Here is a 19,880-nt window from a genome sequence, read left to right as displayed (position 1 = left end):
ATACTGACTATCATTTTGAAATTTTTATCTAACCCTTTTGAAATATTTACCACTTCTAAATATAAATAATAGGGGAAAGACATCAGTCTTCAAATATTCCTGGAAAATCTTGGGAAATTTCTTATCTGTTTCTTTCTATCAAAATACATAGTCAATGATTTTGTTCCTATTCTTTTTAATCATCGTCATTATTTACCAAAAGACTTCTGAAAGAAACAAGCTGACATACTGCTACAGGGTTTTGACAGGGAATGTGAAGCTTTCTAACCATCCCAGCGGGACACTGAATGTAAATACTCATTTATGATGTCAGATTCCTGGGGCATCTTTGTATTTTAGTAATAGATTAAATAGAAAATGTATAAATGGCATCTGAATTTAGGGTAGTTATAATGTAGAACTCTGCACAGTGTATTTCAGACTGTATGATAAAATGGATTCTCTAAAACACACAGGTCCTAATAAATTAGGAAATGATCAACTGCCAAACACACTTTGTCCTATGGCTAACAGATTTGAAATCTACATAAATTATGAAGAAAAAATTGCCTTTAAGTGCTACTTACATTTTATATCAAAACTTAATTACCAAAATTATTAACTTTCAAAGTTGTATAGGGTTGGTGAGGACATGGAGAACGTAGCATTCTAATGTACTGTTAATAGAAAAAGCAAGGAAATGTTCCTTGGTGATAAGATTCAAAATTCTAAATGTTAATATGGTTAATATCACTGACCTAGCATTTCCATTTGTTATAGTTTACTCTGTGAAAATAGTCCCACAAGTATCTAGAGAGAGATGTTCAAGGATGTTCAAATGATTTTTGTATTGCCTTTATCAAGAACAACCAAAGAAAGCGTTACAACTGGTGAACCGGGGGAGGGTGTAGCTCAGTGGTGGAGTGTGTGCTTAGCAAGCATGAGATCCTGGGTTCAATCCTCAGTCCCTCCATTAAAAATAAATAAACTTCAAAAAGAAAAAAAAAAAAGAGCAAATAAAGGGACAATAAAGGAAATGTCCATCAATATCAGATTGCTTAAATAAACGTTGGTAGTTCTCATACAAAAAAATACCGAATAATTGTTACAAAGAATGAAGTATATGTACGTACACTGACAGAACAATCCCCCAAAGGCACGTGGTTAAATGAAAGAAAAAAAAAAAAAGAAATTATAACACAGACAGACTTTTGTTACTTTTTAAAACCAGTATATCTACAGAAAAAAAAAAAAAAAGAATTAGGGAACCATGAACCAAAGTTGACAGCAGCTATCTCTGGGGGTGAGATTAAGAGCAATCTAACAGTACAAATTTTGGTTTTCTATACATGTCATATAAAGAAGATATATTAATTCAAAAATTGCTGTAAAAATCTTTAAAAAATACTATATCCACAAAGCTTTACAGGAATTTCACAACAGCCCTATAAACACTTAGGTTATTAAAGCAGGCTCACTTTAGCAAAATGCAGTTTCAAAACAGCACTATTTTATAAAGCAAAGATTAAATTGAGTGTTGTGGTTTCAAAAAACTTACACAGAAGTCTTATAAACCTTATTAAAGTAAAAAATAATTCCAACATTAATGTTTTTCCATGGGTTTTCCTTATTTTAACCACAAAGGAATCATTTAGGAAACATACACATTGCTATAAATATTTTTCCAAAGCTCAGTGATTTCTTACTTTGTTTTCTATTCAAGTAAAACTATACACTTTTATCAGTGTGTTGAGTATAAAATGTCTATAAAATTGTTCATCTATTTTTCTACCTGAACACATGGAAAGACTAATTCCTCTACTGTTAATGATGGTCATTTCTGAGTGATAAATGCCAGGTAATTTTTTTTCCTTTTTTCTTTGTGTTCTCTAGTATTGTCAAAATTATTTATGAATACTTGTCACATAATTTTTTAAATTTCCTTTATTATATATTTTTAAATTAGCTAGTGTCATTTTACCCCCTTTATCCTGAAATTATTCTCTTTTTAGGACTCAAGATGCTCCAAAGCTTTCTCCATTTTTTCACCTTCTGGGTTTTAATGATGAGCTTATAAAAAAAAAAAAAAAGCAAAAAGAAGAACAATACACAACATCAGGGAACTACCCTAAGACTCAAAAGTAAGTTTCATGTTTATAACTACAGTCCTGCTCCCCAGTCACGTGGTTAGGAACACCTGTGTGGTACATTACCTCCGTGATCTGAGGCATGAATGGAGCGGAACTCACATAAACAAGTCCAAGGTCTCAGTCTGTGGGCCCAAAGGCAAGGCCACCAGGAATCATAAACAATTAGGGAGAGAAAGCCATTAAAATTGGGAAAGCTAAGGGGAAAGGTGACAGAGTTACAGAGGTAAGGAATTGTAGCTGGAAAGGAGGGGAGGAAAGCAAAGGCTGGGGAAGATTTAAAGGCTCTAAATTTCCTGGAAAAAAGAGAGGTTTTAAGCTTTTAGAAATACTTCATGTGTGCGTCCAATGTTTTCAAAGAAAGCAGATACTAAGAGTTAAAATAAAATTCTAGTTCTTTTACTCATAAATAAATTTACAAAAGATAGAAAACCAACTCACCTGCCTGGCGTACTGGAAATTCCACGTGATCAGAGACTATAATCCGAAGTAAACTGGGGGCAAAATTGATAATCTTGTAAGACTGAAATTACAAAGAAATGTTTTATAAAAAATAGGGCAATATAAATGAATAACTATTAGCACCTGTTACTGAACACATTACTGTGCAAATAAAATAAAAACGTTTAAAGTGACAGAAACTCTCAGCAAAATAAAGATCACCAAAACACTTCAAGTCAAAAAAATGTATTTAGACTAAACTGATGAGTAAAGGAGTATGAACATTTGTATGGTGGGGTTTTGTTTTGTTTTGTTTTGGACGTATGTCGTCAAAATGCTTCCCAGAAAGGGTGTAGCAATTTACACTTCCAACAGCAGTATGTGAGTGTGTCCCTCTATCCAGTATAGGGGTTAGCACTATCGTTCCTTCAAAACTTTTAAACTTTATTCATATTTTATTTTACATTTCTTCTACCTTGAATTTTTTCCTGTTTGTTGGCTGTTTTCTTCTACACTTTCTTTATTTCTCTTACCCTTTTGTAAACGGAGTATTTGTTTTATTCTTAATAAATTCTAGGAGCTATTTATGAATTTAAAATCTCAACTATTTATTTGACTTATACATGGCAACTGTTTCTTTCCAGCTTATCTGGCCTTCAATTTTGTTTATGGTATTTTTGACAAACAGAAAACAGGAAATCCAACACAGGAAAATGGACAATAGCTGTTCGTGCGCTACAGAGCGGCATCAGTCCAGACTGGACAGCGTGCCGCACAAGGCGGTGTGGAGAGCTGTGGTCACCAGCCGCCCTCTGATGCCGGAGCATCTTTTGAACTTAACGATGCCCAAGTGAGCCCATGCTGATGAAGTGCCTGCTGCTGGGTTGTTTCTCCCTACAGACAAGCTCCACTTTGACCTAATCCTGAGTTTGGCCATGATGACTTTAGAAGCAAAAAAAAAAAAAAAAAGGAGAGAGGAGAGGGCACAGCCTATTCTTTCTGACCATACTTGGTTGTCTAGTACCTGGACCACATTACAGGCCTGCCACACTCCCAGAGCTTACACTTGGCCTTGCCTGCTGACATTCCCAGAAAAGACTCAAACTCTCAGTGCGGCTAAAGCCAGACAATGATGCAGCGTCTGTTCTGCCTCCCTCCTCCCAGAAGCCAGGACCTATGGTGGCATCCGTTCCGCTACACCGCGAGGTTTCTGCATACCACTCCGTGTTTTAATTTACCACCATTCCTCTTCATTTATTTATAACAGCATTTATTAAGATAAATGGTTGACCAAAAAATTTGGAAAAATGGGCATCTTTAAAATATTGATCCTTTCCATCCAAGAAATTATGCTTTCCAAATCTTTCTATATCCTGTGTAAAATGGTGAATTATTTTATGACTGTTCTTCCTTTCACCCTGTATAAACCTCAAAATCTTAAATTTGTTGTGTATGAAGTAAATTTTTTATCCATAATTGAAACCACCAGAATTTTAAAGTAGTTTTTTAAAATATGGATTTCTTTTAACAGCAGTTTACAGGAGCCAAAATTAGTATAGAACAGGAATTCAATGTACTTCAATTAAAAATATATATATATATATATATATACATGAGGGAACTATATTTAATATCTTATAATAACCTATAATGAAAAAGAATCTGAAAACAAATACATAATGTGTATGTATGACTGAAACATTATGCTCTACAGCAGAAATTGACACAACATTGTAAACTAACTATACTTCAGTTGAAAAAAAGAAAGAAATTAATATAGATTTAGCCCAATCTTCTATACCTTCCACATTTACATTATTGTAAATAACTCATGTTTATAACTTTTGAGATACTGGAAAATCCTCTAGTGAATCAAACATTAAGACATCTATATAGTTTAGTTCTAATCTACATAGTTTAGTTACTTATTCACCTAAATACAAAATAACCTTTACACTTAGATTAATACTACTTATTTGAAAGCCGTTAGAGTAGGGACTCCTTTTATTTCAACATTGTTGCCAGTGTACACATTTTGGAACTCTCTTTACAACTGGTTGCCATTTCAAAGAACTTATACAACTTTTTGTCTCCTCCTTTCAGTCTTGGTTCAATCAATGTTAATTTGACCAGCTAAAACATTCAGTGGTAAATTCAGATATATTCTCACACTATTTTCCTTATGAATATTTATCCAATTTCCTTTCCACCTTGGGCTTTAAGTTTCTAAGAAAAGAAGAAGAAAAAAAATCTCTCGAATTCTTGAAGATATATACTTAGTGAAGTATTCTGAAAATAAAGAGCTTCCTTGCATAGCTAAATTCTGCACTTTATCAGAACTTCTTTAAAGCAAAGACCCAATGTTTTCTCATTCTCGGCCTCGCTGCTCCCTCAACATTCACTTTTCTTATCCTCCAATGTGCCAAGTTGAGGGCCTTTACTGAACTTGATCTTCCCGCTGTTCCTCTCCCAGTTCTTCATCTGGTTCACTTCATCACAACATCTAAGCCTCTGCTCAGTGTCATTCTTCAGAAAAAGACCACCTACTGATACATCTCAACACAGTCTCTAGGGGTTTAACCCTCCACAGCACTTACGAAATTATATTATTTACTTGTCTTCCACTAGAAGGCAAGCTCTATGAGAGCAGAGTCTTGCACTAGTGCCTGCAAATAACTTGATAAATATATCGTATATGCAAACACTCTTAAAAAGCTAGAAAAGCACAGATTTCAAAGCTTGGCAATGAAAGTAAATATCTTGATTCCCCTACTGAGGCCATGTGGATGGAGAATGATTTGATTTATTCAAAGAAGACACTTTTCTGGATGACTTACTGGAAAGAGACATCTACCCATTCCTACTTCCCCATGCTATTGTTAAAGGGACTTCAAAGCTTAAAGACAATGACAAATGTACACAGGGTGCATTCTTAACATCCTCCGATAAAACTGATAATGCATTTTCTCTGAGAAACAATATCTCATATAGCAGTCAAGGAACCAGTCACTGGAAACAAAAAGATGCTGGCTACAGAAAAAATATAGTTCCAAATAAGAATTTATCCTTTGGACAAATGTTAGCCGCTATATATAGAAATAGATTAAAAAATAAAAATAAAAAAAAAAAACAATTCTGAAAGAAAAAAAAAATGTATCCTTTGGAACACAGGCTGCTACGTTTTGAAGCTGCCTACTCTTCTAAATGGCAACTGACAAATCAACCAGGACACTGTAGAAACTGTGTTCTACCACTTCCTACTCAGAGGGTATCTGCTAAGGGGGGACCTAGACTAAAATAAATTAACTGGACCCTCATCACTAATGGTAAGATTACCCACCTGCTTATTCAACAAAGAAGGATGTTACAGTATACAAAACTTGTTTTATTATATAACCATGTAACCATTACATATATATTTATTTATATATATATAACCTATATATAAAACATATACATAAAACCTATATATGTAAAACATACAGGGGGGAGGGTATAGCTCAGTGGTAGAGTGTGTGCCTCACATGCATGAGGTCCTGGGTTCAATCCCCAATACCTCCCTCAAAAAGTATAACAAAATAAACCTAATTACCTCCCCCCACCAAAAAAACCTAAAAATAAAAAATATATATATATAAAATCTATATATATATATAACCTGTATATATATAACCTATATATAAAACATATATATATGTATAAACATTATTAAAGGTTATGTGACATACTTTGGTCTTGTACTTACAAGCAATTTAAAAAAATACTTAGAGCATATTACAATCCAAAGTATTATACAGAATATAAATGCTAAATGAGTGACTTAGCAATAAGCTACGTTTAGAAGTTGCAGAGGGATTCGTGCTCTGCGATGAGCTGGGTGGATATGGGGTAGAGCAGAGTGAGGCTGAAATGGATTTGGATTGAAATGCCACAAAGAAAAGGATGTAATTGGGTCCTAACTGTCTCTTCTCGTTCTGCAGGCCTTCCCACCAGCTTTCCCACTCCCATGAAGTCAACTGCGCTTATTTGCTGATGAATCAGAAACAAAGCAAGGGCAGGCTAACAGAGGCAGGGTGGTACAACACGACAGCAATGACATGATCCCTATGGGCACTATCAAAATAACATGCGGCCTCGCTGTGATGAGAAGGGGGTCACAAGCAGGCCACCTCCCCTGTTCATACTACCGGACTGCAAGTTCAGCTCTTGCTTTGTTCCTCGGAACCAACGCCTGGATTACTGCCTTTCCAGCCAAGCAACATACAGTACTTTTACTCTGCAAAGCCTGGGGCAGGTACTGACTTTAACTCTCCCCTGTTCTGAGTAAGAGTCCCTTTCTTTTTGCAGCAGCAATACATTCCCTTTGGGCTGCCGTTCAACTCAATCTGCTCTCCAGAGTCAATGCTTTCCCCTCTCCCTTTCATCTCTTGGGAATCCTGGATTCACACTTACTTTGCCCATTAAAATAATTCCTTTCAAGGGTTCACAACGCAGATCTGCACCTTACAGTCAGCTCCAACCAGGGAAAACCTAAATGGATTCCTACGGGAACGTTTGCTTAGGACAGTTTTCTCACACTTTAAGAAGCACAGAATCACCTGGCTAACTACTTACAACATAACTGGGCCCCATCCCCACAGTTTCTAATTCTTTAAGTCTAGAGGGAAGCCCCATAATTTGCATTTCCAACACGTTCCCAAATGGGGTTCACGCTGCTCACCCCGGTCAACACTTGGAGAACCACTAATTTAGGAATATTCCTTTACATTTTAAGGACTACTGCAACCTCAAACAGCTGTCACTCTATCGTACTTTCTTTTGTGAAAGGTCTACGATTCATTCTTACAGGTGCGGAGGAAAACAGAAGCTTGAGTTTGGGATCATTAAATTTGGAAACGTGAGTGGTATCGCGGGAACAAGGTCGAGGCTAGTTAGTAAGGACAGAGGATTGGGGGGGGGGGCGGTAAAAGAAAGTCCTCCACCTTTTACCGTTTATGAGAAATCCCTACAGACACTGACTACTCGGCGTGTCTTTGTAAAGCAGAACTGCTGTGAAAATTGCCTGTTCTGCCCAGAGCTCTCTCCCGACAGCATTTCCCAGCGCCCCAGCAAAACTCTGCCAATCAGTGTGTACACGGTCCTGCCAGCCCCACAGAAGCAAGCGATGGGCAGGGTTTCCCACAGCAACACCTAAAAAGGGCTGGGTCGGCACAAAAGCTGAACTCAGATTTGAATTTTAAGTGAATTTTCCCACCAAGCCGGCGTACTTAAGGAAGAGAAATCACGCCCTGAAAACACCAGCGAAGCTCGCCAGAGCTGCTTTCTGCGAACCAAGCGGGCTGAACAAACTGCACGGGAGGAGGAATTCGACAGGAAAGGATGCAAAGGTGGCCAACAGGTGCGTGAGCGAGCCGCCGAGGAAAGATCCCGGGGCGCGCGGCTCCCCCGGACCCCGCGGCGCGGGCGCGGGCGCGGGCGGGACAGGCCGGGAGGCGCGGCGGGGTCCGGAGCCCGCGCGGGGGCGGCGGCCGGGGGCGCAGACCGGGGGGCGCCGCGCCGGCCGGCGGGGGGCGCCGCTCCGGCGGCGGCGGCGGGGCGCCGCGGGCCCGCGCCTCACCTGGTTGAGCTCGTTCTCAGCGGCGATCCGCAGCTTCGGGTCGATGGTGCCCTTCAGCGCCTGGATGATCCGGTTGAGGTCCATCTCCCCGGGCGGGGGCTCCGCGGCCCCCGGACCAGTAGGCCAGACTGCAGCTTGAGTTTTCCTTTGGACGCCCTCAGCCTCCTCCTCTGCGATCCCCGCACCACCTCACTCCCCACCCCCCGCCACCGTCGCCACCTGCAGCCACTTGCTGCGCCACTCTGACTCCGCGCCCCCTGTCCTCCCTTCCTACCCCCCACAACTCGCTCTCCATTCACCCTTTTACGACAGCCGGTGGGAGGCGGGAGAAGTCAGAAGAGGAAGCGGCGCCTCCTTTACGGCGGCCTCTTCCCCCGGGCGCGACGCGATGGCCGCGCCCTCTAGTGGCCACCATGCTGCTGTACGGAAAGCGGTCCCGGCCGCTTCCCCGGAGGCAAGCCGCACTCACGAGCTCCGGCAGGCGGCCGCCATGCTGCCGTACGGACGAAAAGCCTCGCGCCTCTTCCCAGATGGGGAAACAAGCTGCCTGGGGGTCTCTTTACAGCTGCTTCCAAATTAAACATATACAGATGGAGTGGCACTTCCTGTTAGTCTGAGAACTGTTTGAGCGTCACAACTGAACCTGTTCCAGGGCCGACTGGTGGGGACCTCGGGATTATCTAAACATAGGAGGGCAGGGTTCTCTCGGTCTGTGGGAGCCAACATGCACTCATTCATTCACTCACTCACTCACACTCACTCGCTGAACGTTTTTTAAACATGTAGTTTTGAGCCAAGTACTGAGATATCTAGGTACCACGTTATAACAAAATGAATTCGGTGCAGGTTACAATATGATAGAAGACGCAAATGTAAACGGGTAAAATATACTTACAAAGTACCTGTGGAAATGCGGAGATCAGAGAAACCACATGCCTGGGGGTTTCTGAAAATTTTCCGCATCTTCTCAGAAAAGTAGAGGAAGGCAGAAAAAGTTATACTGTTTTCACCCACTGTGGCCATATCTGACCCCACAATTTCAAAGGCATGAAAATATGAAGGAGCTACTTTTCCCTGAGACTAACTCAGAAAAGAGAGTTCTGATTATGTTTGTAAAGAAGATGACTGTGGGCAAAATACATCTGAAGGGTCGTCATCTTTCCAGGAGCAGATAATTGAGACCGATGGGTTCATTCAAGAGGGTAGAAAATATGTGTAGGAAAACTTGGCTGCCTGAAAGCTCTCCCCTCTGCAGAGGGTGTAAATGGGACCACGGCCTTCAGTTGGGTGCAGAAGTGCCTAGCAATGTCTCTCTGGTGGCTTCCAGTTTTGCCCACTCTACGTTTCCTTCAGAGTAATGCTTCTTACAGGTTAACACTGTCATGTCCCTTTCTTGATGATTTACCATCAATTTCAAGATACAATACAAACTCCTTAACGCTCCAAGTTTCTGTAAAACAGGTGCCTTTCATCTCCACATTATTTCCTTAACCCACTCTCTTGGCTCTCACAGTAATCTAAACTCTGACCCCTGAAATCTTTGTTTGTTTGTTTGTTTGTTTTACATTTTTTATTGATTCATAATCATTTTACAGTGTTGTGTCAAATTCTAGTGTTCAGCACAATTTTTCAGTCATTCATGGACATATACACACTCATTGTCACATTTTTTTCTCTGTGATTTATCATAACACTTTGTGTATATTTTCCTGTCCTATACAGTATAATCTTGTTTATCTATTCTACAATTTTGAAATCCCAGTCTATCCCTTCCCACCCAACCCCCCCCGTAACCACAAGTCTGTATTCTCTGTCCATGAGTCTATTTCTGTCCTGTATTTATGCTTTGTTTTTGTTTGTTTGTTTGTTTTTGTTTTTTAGATTCCACATATGAGCGATCTCATATGGTATTTTTCTTTCTCTTTCTGGCTTACTTCACTTAGAATGACATTCTCTAGGAGCATCCGTGTTGCTGCAAATGGCATTATGTTGTCGGTTTTTATGGCTGAGTAGTATTCCATTGTATAAATATACCACATCTTCTTTCTCCAGTCACCTGTTGATGGACATTTAGGTTGTTTCCATGTTTTGGCTATTGTAAATAGTGCTGCTATGAACATTGGGGTGCAGGTGTCATCCTGAAGTAGATTTCCTTCTGGGTACAAGCCCAGGAGTGGGATTCCTGGGTCATATGATAAGTCTATTCCTAGTCTTTTGAGGAATCTCCACACTGTTTTCCATAGTGGCTGCACCAAACTGCATTCCCACCAGCAGTGTAGGAGGGTTCCCCTTTCTCCACAGCCTCTCCAGCATTTGTCATTTTTGGATTTTTGAATGACGGCCATTCTGACTGGTGTGAGGTGATACCTCATTGTAGTTTTGATTTGCCTTTCTCTGATAATTAGTGATATTGAGCATTTTTTCATGTGCTTTTTGATCATTTGTATATCTTCCTTGGAGAATTGCTTGTTTAGGTCTTCTGCCCATTTTTGGATTGGGTTGTTTATTTTTTTCTTATTGAGTCGTATGAGCTGCTTATATATTCTGGAGATCAAGCCTTTGTCAGTTTCACTTGCAAAAATTTTCTCCCATTCCGTAGGTTTTCTTCTTGTTTTATTTCTGGTTTCCTTTGCTCTGCAGAAGCTTGTAAGTTTCATTAGGTCCCATTTGTTTATTCTTGCTTTTATTTCTTCTAGGAGAAAATTTTTGAAATATATGTCAGATAATGTTTTGCCTATGTTTTCCTCTAGGAGGTTTATTGTATCTTGTCTTATGTTTAAGTCTTTAATCCATTTTGAGTTGATTTTTGTATATGGTGTAAGGGTGTGTTCTAGCTTCATTGTTTTACATGCTGCTGTCTAGTTTTCCCAACACCATTTGCTGAAGAGACTGTCTTTATTCCATTGTATATTCTTGCCTCCTTTGTCGAAGATGAGTTGACCAAAAGTTTGTGGGTTCATTTCTGGGCTCTCTATTTTGTTCCATTGGTCTATATGTCTGTTTTGGTACCAATACCATGCTGTCTTGATGACTGTAGCTCTATAGTATTGTCTGAAGTCTGGGAGAGTTATTCCTCCAGCCTCTTTCTTTCTCTTCAGTAATGCTTTAGCAATTCTAGGTCTTTGATGGTTCCATATAAATTTTATTATGATTTGTTCTAGTTCTGTGAAATATGTCCTGGGTAATTGGATAGGGATTGCATTAAATCTGTAGATTGCCTTGGGCAGTGTGACCATTTTAACAATATTGATTCTTCCAATCCAAGAGCATGGAATATCTTTCCATTTTTTAGTCTTCTTTAATTTCCTTCATCAATAGTTTATAGTTTTCTGTGTATAATTCTTTCGCCTCCTTGGTTAGATTTATTCCCAGATATTTTATTACTTTGGGTGCTATTTTAAAGGGGATTGTTTCTTTACTTTCTTTTTCTGTTGATTTATCGTTAGTGTAAAGAAAGGCAACTGATTTTTGAACATTAATTTTGACCCCTGAAATCTTAACTCCAAAATCTTCTTCTCAAAATAGAACCTACTCTTTCATCTCTCTCTCTCCCTCAATAATGCTATACCTGTTTTCCAAATCAATCACTTTTCAGTCTCCTTAGTCTATCCATTCCTGACTGCACATCCTTCTTTGCTCTTAAACTCCCAATTTAACTTCTCAAGTCTACCCTTGACCCACTGCTCAAATTGATACCGCTACAAATGTTTGTTCTTTTCTCAGGCTCAACCATCCTATTCCTTTCCTTTGATCAGCACCATCTTCCATTCCCTCAGCAACTGTTCCAACCCTCAAGACCCTTCTCAAACTCCCTTCCTTTTCACAGAGTCCTGCAAAGATGAACAAAACCATTAGCCTCAACTCATGCAAACACAAATTAATCTCTGTTCACCCCTCTTCATCTCCTTGCTTCCAGTCTGAACCCAATCTTCTTCACCCCCTCTGGGACCTAGCTCCATTAATCTCTCTCTATTCCATGTATTTTTCATTAAAATAAATTTTGAGTATTATTACACACATTGTTGACAATTTGTAAAACTTTTTCCTATATTTTCAACCTCTTTCTCTCTACTGTTTCAACCTCAGCTTAAAAACATTTCCTCCAGTTAAAAACAATCTCTGTTCAGTAATGCTCTCTGACTATTGTTCATTTTTTTTCACTCCTTCCTTGTCTCTACTTTCTGACCTCCTATTCATGCTTCAGTCAGCTATTCACAGGCATCTGCCTTCATTTCCCCCACCCCCGCCACTGAAACTGCCAACAAAAATGAATACTGATACCTCAATTGATATCTAAAACATATGCACTTGGTATCTGCACGAGACAGCTTTAATTCTCATGTTAAAACCTCTCTGGTATCTGACACTGTTTATATATATAATCTTTCCTTGTTTTCTCTTAAAAGAACGTATTTCTAACGCTTTGATTACTCACTTGATCACTCAACTCTTAAATAGTGGCACTTCTCAGAACTCTTCTCTTTCCCTTCCACCCATTCTGCTTTAGTCATTTCAATCCCTTATGTACCTTTAACCATCCACTCAAGTGGGACAACTTACACCACTGCTTCTAACCAAGATCTCTTTTCTTCAACTAGATGTTTCTACTTGGATGCACCCAAATCCTTCAAGACACATGTCTAAAACTGAACCCTGCTAGCACTAAAGATAGTTTAGAGCAGGGACAGACCTGACACAGTCATTCCACTAACGTAAAATGAGAGAAGAAAATTTTAAAATAGCAACATCACCAAATGCTGGTGAGGATGCAGAGAACCTGGATCACTCATATGTTGTTGGCGGGAGTTTCAAATGGTGCAGCCTCCCTGGAAAACAGTGGTTAAACAAACTGGCACATCTGTGCCATGGAACGCTACTGAGCAATAGAAGGAAATACATGAAACAACCTGGATAAATCCTGGATGAGAATTATGCCAAGTGAAAAAAAAAAGCCAGTCCCCAAATGTCACTTACTGTCTGATAACATTTATATAATTGTTTAAATGTAACATTCTTAAAATAATAAATTATAAAAAGAACAGAGAGGTGGTTGCCAGGAGTTAAAGTGGGGATGGGGACAAGAGGAAAATGGGTGTTACTATGAAAAGCACATGAGGGACTCTTATAGGCTGGAAATATTCTCTATCTTGATGGCATCTCAATATCCTGGTTGTGGTATTGTACCATAGTTTTGCAAGATGTTAACCATTGAAGTAAATTGGATAAAGGGTACATGGGATCCATCTGTATTATTTCGTACCACTACGTGAGAATGTACAATTACCTCAAAATAAAAAAAATTAACTAACAAAATACATAATTTAAGAAAGAGATGATGTTTGCATGAAACGTTTGTATGTTTTGAAAAGACTCAGTGAACACAAATCACTAAAAGATAGTGATGTCAAATTAGTGTTGTCTGAGGCAACAGGAAGAAACACAAGCATCTCTAATTCTGCTCTCAGATGTCTTTGCAAGTGTTTTAAAGTAGCTCTCCCTTAACTGTATCTTTAACTTATATATGGCTCATTGTTTGAGTCCCCTTTTTCTTATTACTGTGTACAATACGAGAGGGCATCTATATTAACACCTTCATCTTGTATGAGGGAGAATTTGAGTGAGTTATATTGTCTTGTATTATCATGGTTTGCATATGCCTCACCTATCTGTCCATTTCCTCCTCTGCTTCCAAAAGCTATTGTGAAGATTAAATGAGATCAGCACAGTGCCCATGGCATATGCTCAATATTGACTGTCATCACTGTATTCTACTTAGGAGAAAGAAGAGACCTTATCGAAACTTTGATAAATGAGACACAGTGAGACCCAGTCTCACACTATGCCTGGTACATCATAAGCAATCCGTAAGTATTGGTTGAATGATTACATGAAAGCATGTGAGAGATAAGGGGTCTGAGACAGGATAACCACAATAGGAATACAGAAGGTAGGACAGATATCAGACATTCCACAGGTTGACTTAACAGAAATTTGTCACTGATCAGATATACAAGGTCACAAAGAGACGTCAAAAATGATTCTAGAGAACAACCCAATCCAAAAATGGGCAGAAGACCTCAACAAGCAGTTCTCCAAGGAAGACATACAAATGATCAATAGGCACATGAAAAAATGCTCAATATCACTAATTAGCAGAGAAATGCAAATCAAAACTACAATGAGGTATCACCTCACACCAGTCAGAATGGCCATCGTTCAAAAGTCCACAAATGACAAATGCTGGAGAGGCTGTGGAGAAAAGGGAACCCTCCTACACTGCTGGTGGCAATGCAGTTTGGTGCAGCCACTGTGGAAAACAGTATGGAGATCCTCAAAAGACTAGGAATAGACTTACCATATGACCCACGAATTCAGCTCCTGGGCATATATCCAGAAGGGACCCTACTTCAAAATGACACCTGCACCCAATGTTCATAGCAACATTATTTACAATAGCCAAGACATGAAAACAGCCTAAATGTCCATCAACAGATGACTGGATAAAGAAAATGTGGTATATTTATACAATGGAATACTACTCAGCCACAAAACCCGACAACATAATGCCATTTGCAGCAACATGGATACTCCTAGAGAATGTCATTCTAAGTGAAGTAACCAGAAAGAGAAAGAAAAATACCATATGAGATCGCTTACATGTGGAATCTAAAACAAAAACAAAAATACAAAACAGAAACAGACTCATAGACATAGAATACAAACTTATGGTTGCCAGGGGGTGGGGGTGGGGAGGAACTGGGATTTCAAAATGTAGAATAGATGAACAAGATTGTACTGGGTAGCACAGGAAGATATATACAGGATCTTGTGGTGGCTCACAGCAAAAGAGAATGTGACAATGAACGTATGTATGTTCATGTATAACTGAAAAATTATGCTCTACACTGGAATTTGACACAACATTGTAAAATGACTGTAACTCAATAAAAAAAGTTTATATATAAAAAAATGATTCTAGAGTATGTAGCTTTGACGACCTATGGGACATGGAAGGAGTATAAGACTTTGGGGGGAAGATGAGTTCACTTTGGGGCATGTTGAACTAGAGGTGCTCATGGGTAACAGAGCTAGGGTGACCGTCGGAAATTCACATCTGGCTCTCACGGGAGAGCTGGGTGAGGAGGAGGAAGCCCTGGCCGGGGGCTGGAGGGCTCTGCGTCAGCGGTGCATGTAAGCTAGCTGGCACCACAGAAGTGCTGGCATACAGCAGAGAGAGTAGCTGGCGTGGTTACCGCTCAAATGACAGAAAGTCATTTTTACTCCAGGTGGCCTTTTTTGAGATTTAACATTTTAGTCATCTAAATGGAACAGCACACAGCTGTCTTCCCCATCTGCTGGCAGCAGCTCATCTGCTGGTCCACGTTAGCCAGCTTGAATCTAGTCCATATGATGAAGGCAAAGCGGGAGTTAAAACCCAATGAAGGAAAATCCCTAAGTTTAATAACATAGCTCTTAAACCATGCTGAACAATCTGTAAGTGAACACTGTAAAGTGTGTAGATGAACTGCCTCTGCTTCAGAAGTGTCTCTTCTCCATAGCACCTGAAATACATGCAGAAGTATATACATACATCTTGTAAGCATAAAGTCTTCAGTATTTTGTGACTATAATGTCAGTGGTAATCTCCTCTCAACTATCACGTGTAATCAAAAGCCCTGAGTAGACTTTTCTAAAAGAATGTGGCAGACCTCTCAGTTAAAGAGGAATTTTTCTTTTAAAAAAAATCAGTATATATAAGCTAAATAGGGGGTTGGGGGATTTCTAAACAGAAGCCAGAAACTTCCATCTCAAGAGACTAAAATAGTGGTGGTGGTGGAGAGGCATAGAAATGAAAGTCTGTGGTATGAACTAGGAGTAAAGATGAAACATTCATTTTCAAATCAGTTTTTCCTCAGAATGTTCTGCTTCTTCCTTTCCTCGGGCTTTCCACGTTTCACATTGGAAAGGGAGTCACCCCGTTCAAATTCAGGGCGTACGAGAAACTGTAACTTAGGACAGCCTCAGCTGAATCCAGTTTGATCCAGTTTGTCCTGCTCTGAGTGTTGAGTTTGCCCTAGTAAAGCTGAGTGGCACCTGCAAAACACCTGTGTGAACAAAACAGAGACGGAAAATATGGTGAAGGTGACCACACCTGAAAACTAAAGGGCAGAAGGCATGGTGGAGTGTGCTACACTGTATTTGGACTCAGGAGAGCCAAGGCTGGCTCGGGCACTTCTGTTAGTGGCTTTAGGAAATCAGTCTCCAAGAGTCTCAATTTTCTGATCCCCTAAAACTGTATCTACCTCACCAGGACCATCGTGAAGATCAAGTCAGATTCCATAGACGAGAGTGCTCCGTGAGTTACGAGATGAAATGCAAATGTTACTGAAAGGCTTAATAATAATTAAAACAGACCCTCAAGCTCTATCCAAGATATGGCTGGGTAAGTACCAGCGCAACTTACCATTTTCTCTTCTACTTTAAATTTTTTAACAAAAAAGTGATATGTACATTTCAAATTCTACGATCATATGCAGGATAAAAATTACCTACTGCAACCCCCTTTCCTTAAAGCCAATACTACTGAATCTCTTGTACATGCTACCAGGGGGGAAAATGGTTCAGGTAATCACACGTACATGCTTTTAGAAATTTTTACACAAATGATACTACACACTCTGCTCTATCTTCTCTTCTCACTTATGTTACCAATTTCCTACTGATCAGCATCTAGGTTATTTCCCCAGTTTTTGGTGTTGCAATTAATGCTACACACAGTATCTCCATGCAGGTATCTTGGCATAATTCCAGAAATGTCTAAATTCCTGGCAGTGAAATTTCTGCATCAAAAGCATCTACATCCTGTCTCCAAAAAGGACCAATTTTACTCCCGTCTACAGTATGAGTGCCCGTCTTCCCACATGCTTGCCAAAATCTGCACTTCAAACCTTCACATATGCTTACTGATCAGTTTTTTGTATGTATGTATGAACTGCCCCTTCACATCTGTCTTTTTTTTTTTTTTTTTGGCCATCCTTTTCTTGGTTTCCTCCCACTGCAGGCAGTCGTTTTTCTTTTGACATTATTTCCCCTGACAGGAGTTTTAGGGGGATAATTTCTACGCGTCAAGTGTATCCATCCTTTATGGCTTCTGGGCTTTGTGTCCCACTTGGAAAGAGCTCTTCCAAGTGTTCTCCCCACAAAACTCATGCTACTACAGAGCCCGAAGTCAGCAAGTCCCACATCTGCTTTCAAAGTGTCCAGCCATTTTTAGATGCCACATTCTTCATTCTTAAGTATGAACAGTCAACCCCAAATCACAAGATTCTGAGCAAATATAACAACACAGATAAGAGACTAGAACAAAATGTAAGAAATGGACTACAGAGGGAAGAAAACTTTTAAAAGGCAACTCTTAGAATTAGACAATAATGCACTCACGAAACATGAACAGAATACATATGTAAGGAACACTCAAGAGAAGTGTACGTATAAATTTTAAATGTAGCAGAAATTTGAAATTCTGTAAAAATGCTAGAAAGGTCAAATTAAGGAGATCTTCCAGAAAGTGAAACTTAGAAACAAGAGAAAGGTTAAGATTAAATAACTAGTCCAACGAGGTTTAGCTTCTGAATAGTAAGAGTTCCAGATAAAGAACAGGAAAAAAAAAATAAGAGGTGTTATAGAAATCAGAGAAATAACTCAATTTTTGCTCTCAGCAGATGAAATGGATAAAATTCATAATACCTGTAGTGTCTGAGTATTCATCTTTGTAGCCCTTGACCCAGGGGCAAACCAGATAACCCATATATGTGAAAGACTAATCATTTCAACATATAAGGCCCGTTGAAATAAAATGAATAAAGGAATAATGCTTGAGAAACCTAGAATTAGTGAGCCTAAGGCCCCTTAATACTAATAATGGGCAATAATGTTTTATCATCTGGTATTCAGCATCTTGCACTGGTAGCGGGTGGGCTGTGTCAGCTGTCAACACTTGCCCAAAGGCTGAAAAATGAAGACGAGATATTGGGCTAACCATTAAAGTGGCGATTAAAAATACTCCTGAGATCCATCAGCAAGTGGAGAACAAATCAGGTTGGTTTTTTCTTTTTCTTTTTTTTCATCAAAATTAAGTGTTTGGCAGGGGAATAGAGTAGATTCTTATGGAAAAACTTTAATGTCCGTATGCCAACCATCCTTTCATCCTGGTTACCACAAGGATCACAATAGAACATGTCGTTAAAGATAAGGAATTAAACTTTGCAAACAGGAAAGATTAAAGTATAAAAACACAGTATGTGATGTCATAGCACTGTAAAGGTATAGCTATTATGGAGTTTAGAAAGTTTACATTTAAAAATGGGATGACTGACAGATACTTGGTACAGGAGGTAAGCGAGCAAAAACATCTTAAAAAACATCTCCTGTTTTAACTACATGCTTTTTTACTCACTAAATAATTTTAGAGGAGGTACAGTCAGCAGATCCCAATTCCTAAGGGAGAATTCATTTAACAAAAGGCTAAGAGATTCAGAGTGAAAGAAGACTAGGAGAATTTAGTTGATAGGAAAACTTTCTCTCCCCCATCTCCACCTCCAGTGACACAACCAAGTAGCTGTATATCCGGAGATACACAGTAATTTACGGAGGGCCCTTCCACTGACAAGATCCTCTAAAGAGCCTGACACATCGGTGGATCCCCCTGCATCTCTTGCAAAGGTATCAAATCTGTGCATACGTACACCTTTCTGTAAAGACATCTGGACTTGCACTAAAAGCTTCCAGAAGAACTGTGTGTTCAAAAGTTATATTGCTTCAGGATGAAAGCTCTTGTCCATTTTTTCTCATAAGTCTAAGAACAGTTAACTTCTAGTTCATTGTCTTTACACTTAGGAAAACAGCATTTCATTTAAACTATTCTCCTAAAACGTGAGTATTATCAAGAGGCAATACCTTAGTTAATGAGTCTCGTCTTGTTGGACACTTACCTTAAAAAATACAAAGAGTTGCTCACAAAAATTTTAAAAAACTGTTGATTGGGTGCAGGATAAAAGACCAAACTGAAGACCCTAATGTAGCAGAAAACATTGTGGCTAAAAAAAGGGCCAGGCCTTGGTGAATTTCTCAACAACTGTTCTCAAACATCAAGTTTTCCCCTTGATTGTTTAGTCGTATTTCTGCTTGTCTGTGTAATTTCTAGCTTGTGCTCTGGACATAAAAGCCATGAACTAATTTACTTAACTGGAATACTAACATCCCTAACCCTCAAAGTAACTACCGTGAGCTGAAAAAATTTCTGTGAAATAGCGAATCACATTATATCCTCTATCCAGATAACATTATACTAACATCTAACACTACAGAGTCACACGTGGCTTCAGGGTTTAGCTGCTGAACCCACATCTAGCTTAAAAATGTTAACCACAATAATTTAATGCTCTTATACCATCTTCCTGAGATTATTTAACACCTCAGAACGAGTGGAGGGCCAAAACAAGAACTCTCTTCCTCAGCAGGTGACTTCATTGGTTGCAGCGTAAGAATGCCCTTCTCCAACCCTTAAAATGACTGCCGATATGGCAACCAAAATGTTCGCTTTTAAAAGCTATTAAGTACTTGAGAAACAAAATATTTATTAAATTCTTATTAGTGAGAAACCTAAACAAGCTTAAATTGAGGCGTGTGAGGATGTA

General features: G+C 39.2%; 1 protein-coding gene and 1 non-coding gene across 3 annotated transcripts in view; one reads left to right on the top strand and one right to left on the bottom strand.

Annotated features, from left to right (window-relative positions):
- Positions 1–8,491, bottom strand: part of IPO8 (importin 8) — a 59,759-nt gene extending 51,268 nt beyond the window's left edge. Inside the window, exons 1-2 of one of the 2 annotated variants that reach the window (XM_072954544.1) lie at positions 8,185–8,491; positions 2,568–2,649 (exon numbers count right to left, since the gene is read on the bottom strand). In XM_072954544.1, the coding sequence (XP_072810645.1) occupies positions 2,568–2,649; positions 8,185–8,268 (166 nt within the window). In that variant the 5' untranslated portion in view covers positions 8,269–8,491. The remainder of the gene's footprint in view (positions 1–2,567; positions 2,650–8,184) is intronic. The other variant, XM_072954545.1, reaches the window with a different exon arrangement.
- TRNAV-CAC (transfer RNA valine (anticodon CAC)) lies at positions 6,056–6,128 on the top strand. Its single transcript has one exon. It is a non-coding gene; the product is annotated as a tRNA-Val (tRNA).
- Positions 8,492–19,880: the final 11,389 nt, after the last annotated feature.

Source organism: Vicugna pacos, chromosome 34, assembly GCF_048564905.1.
Source record: "Vicugna pacos chromosome 34, VicPac4, whole genome shotgun sequence".
In the NCBI taxonomy this organism is placed as follows: domain Eukaryota; kingdom Metazoa; phylum Chordata; class Mammalia; order Artiodactyla; family Camelidae; genus Vicugna; species Vicugna pacos.
This window is presented reverse-complemented; position numbering and strand designations above follow the sequence as displayed.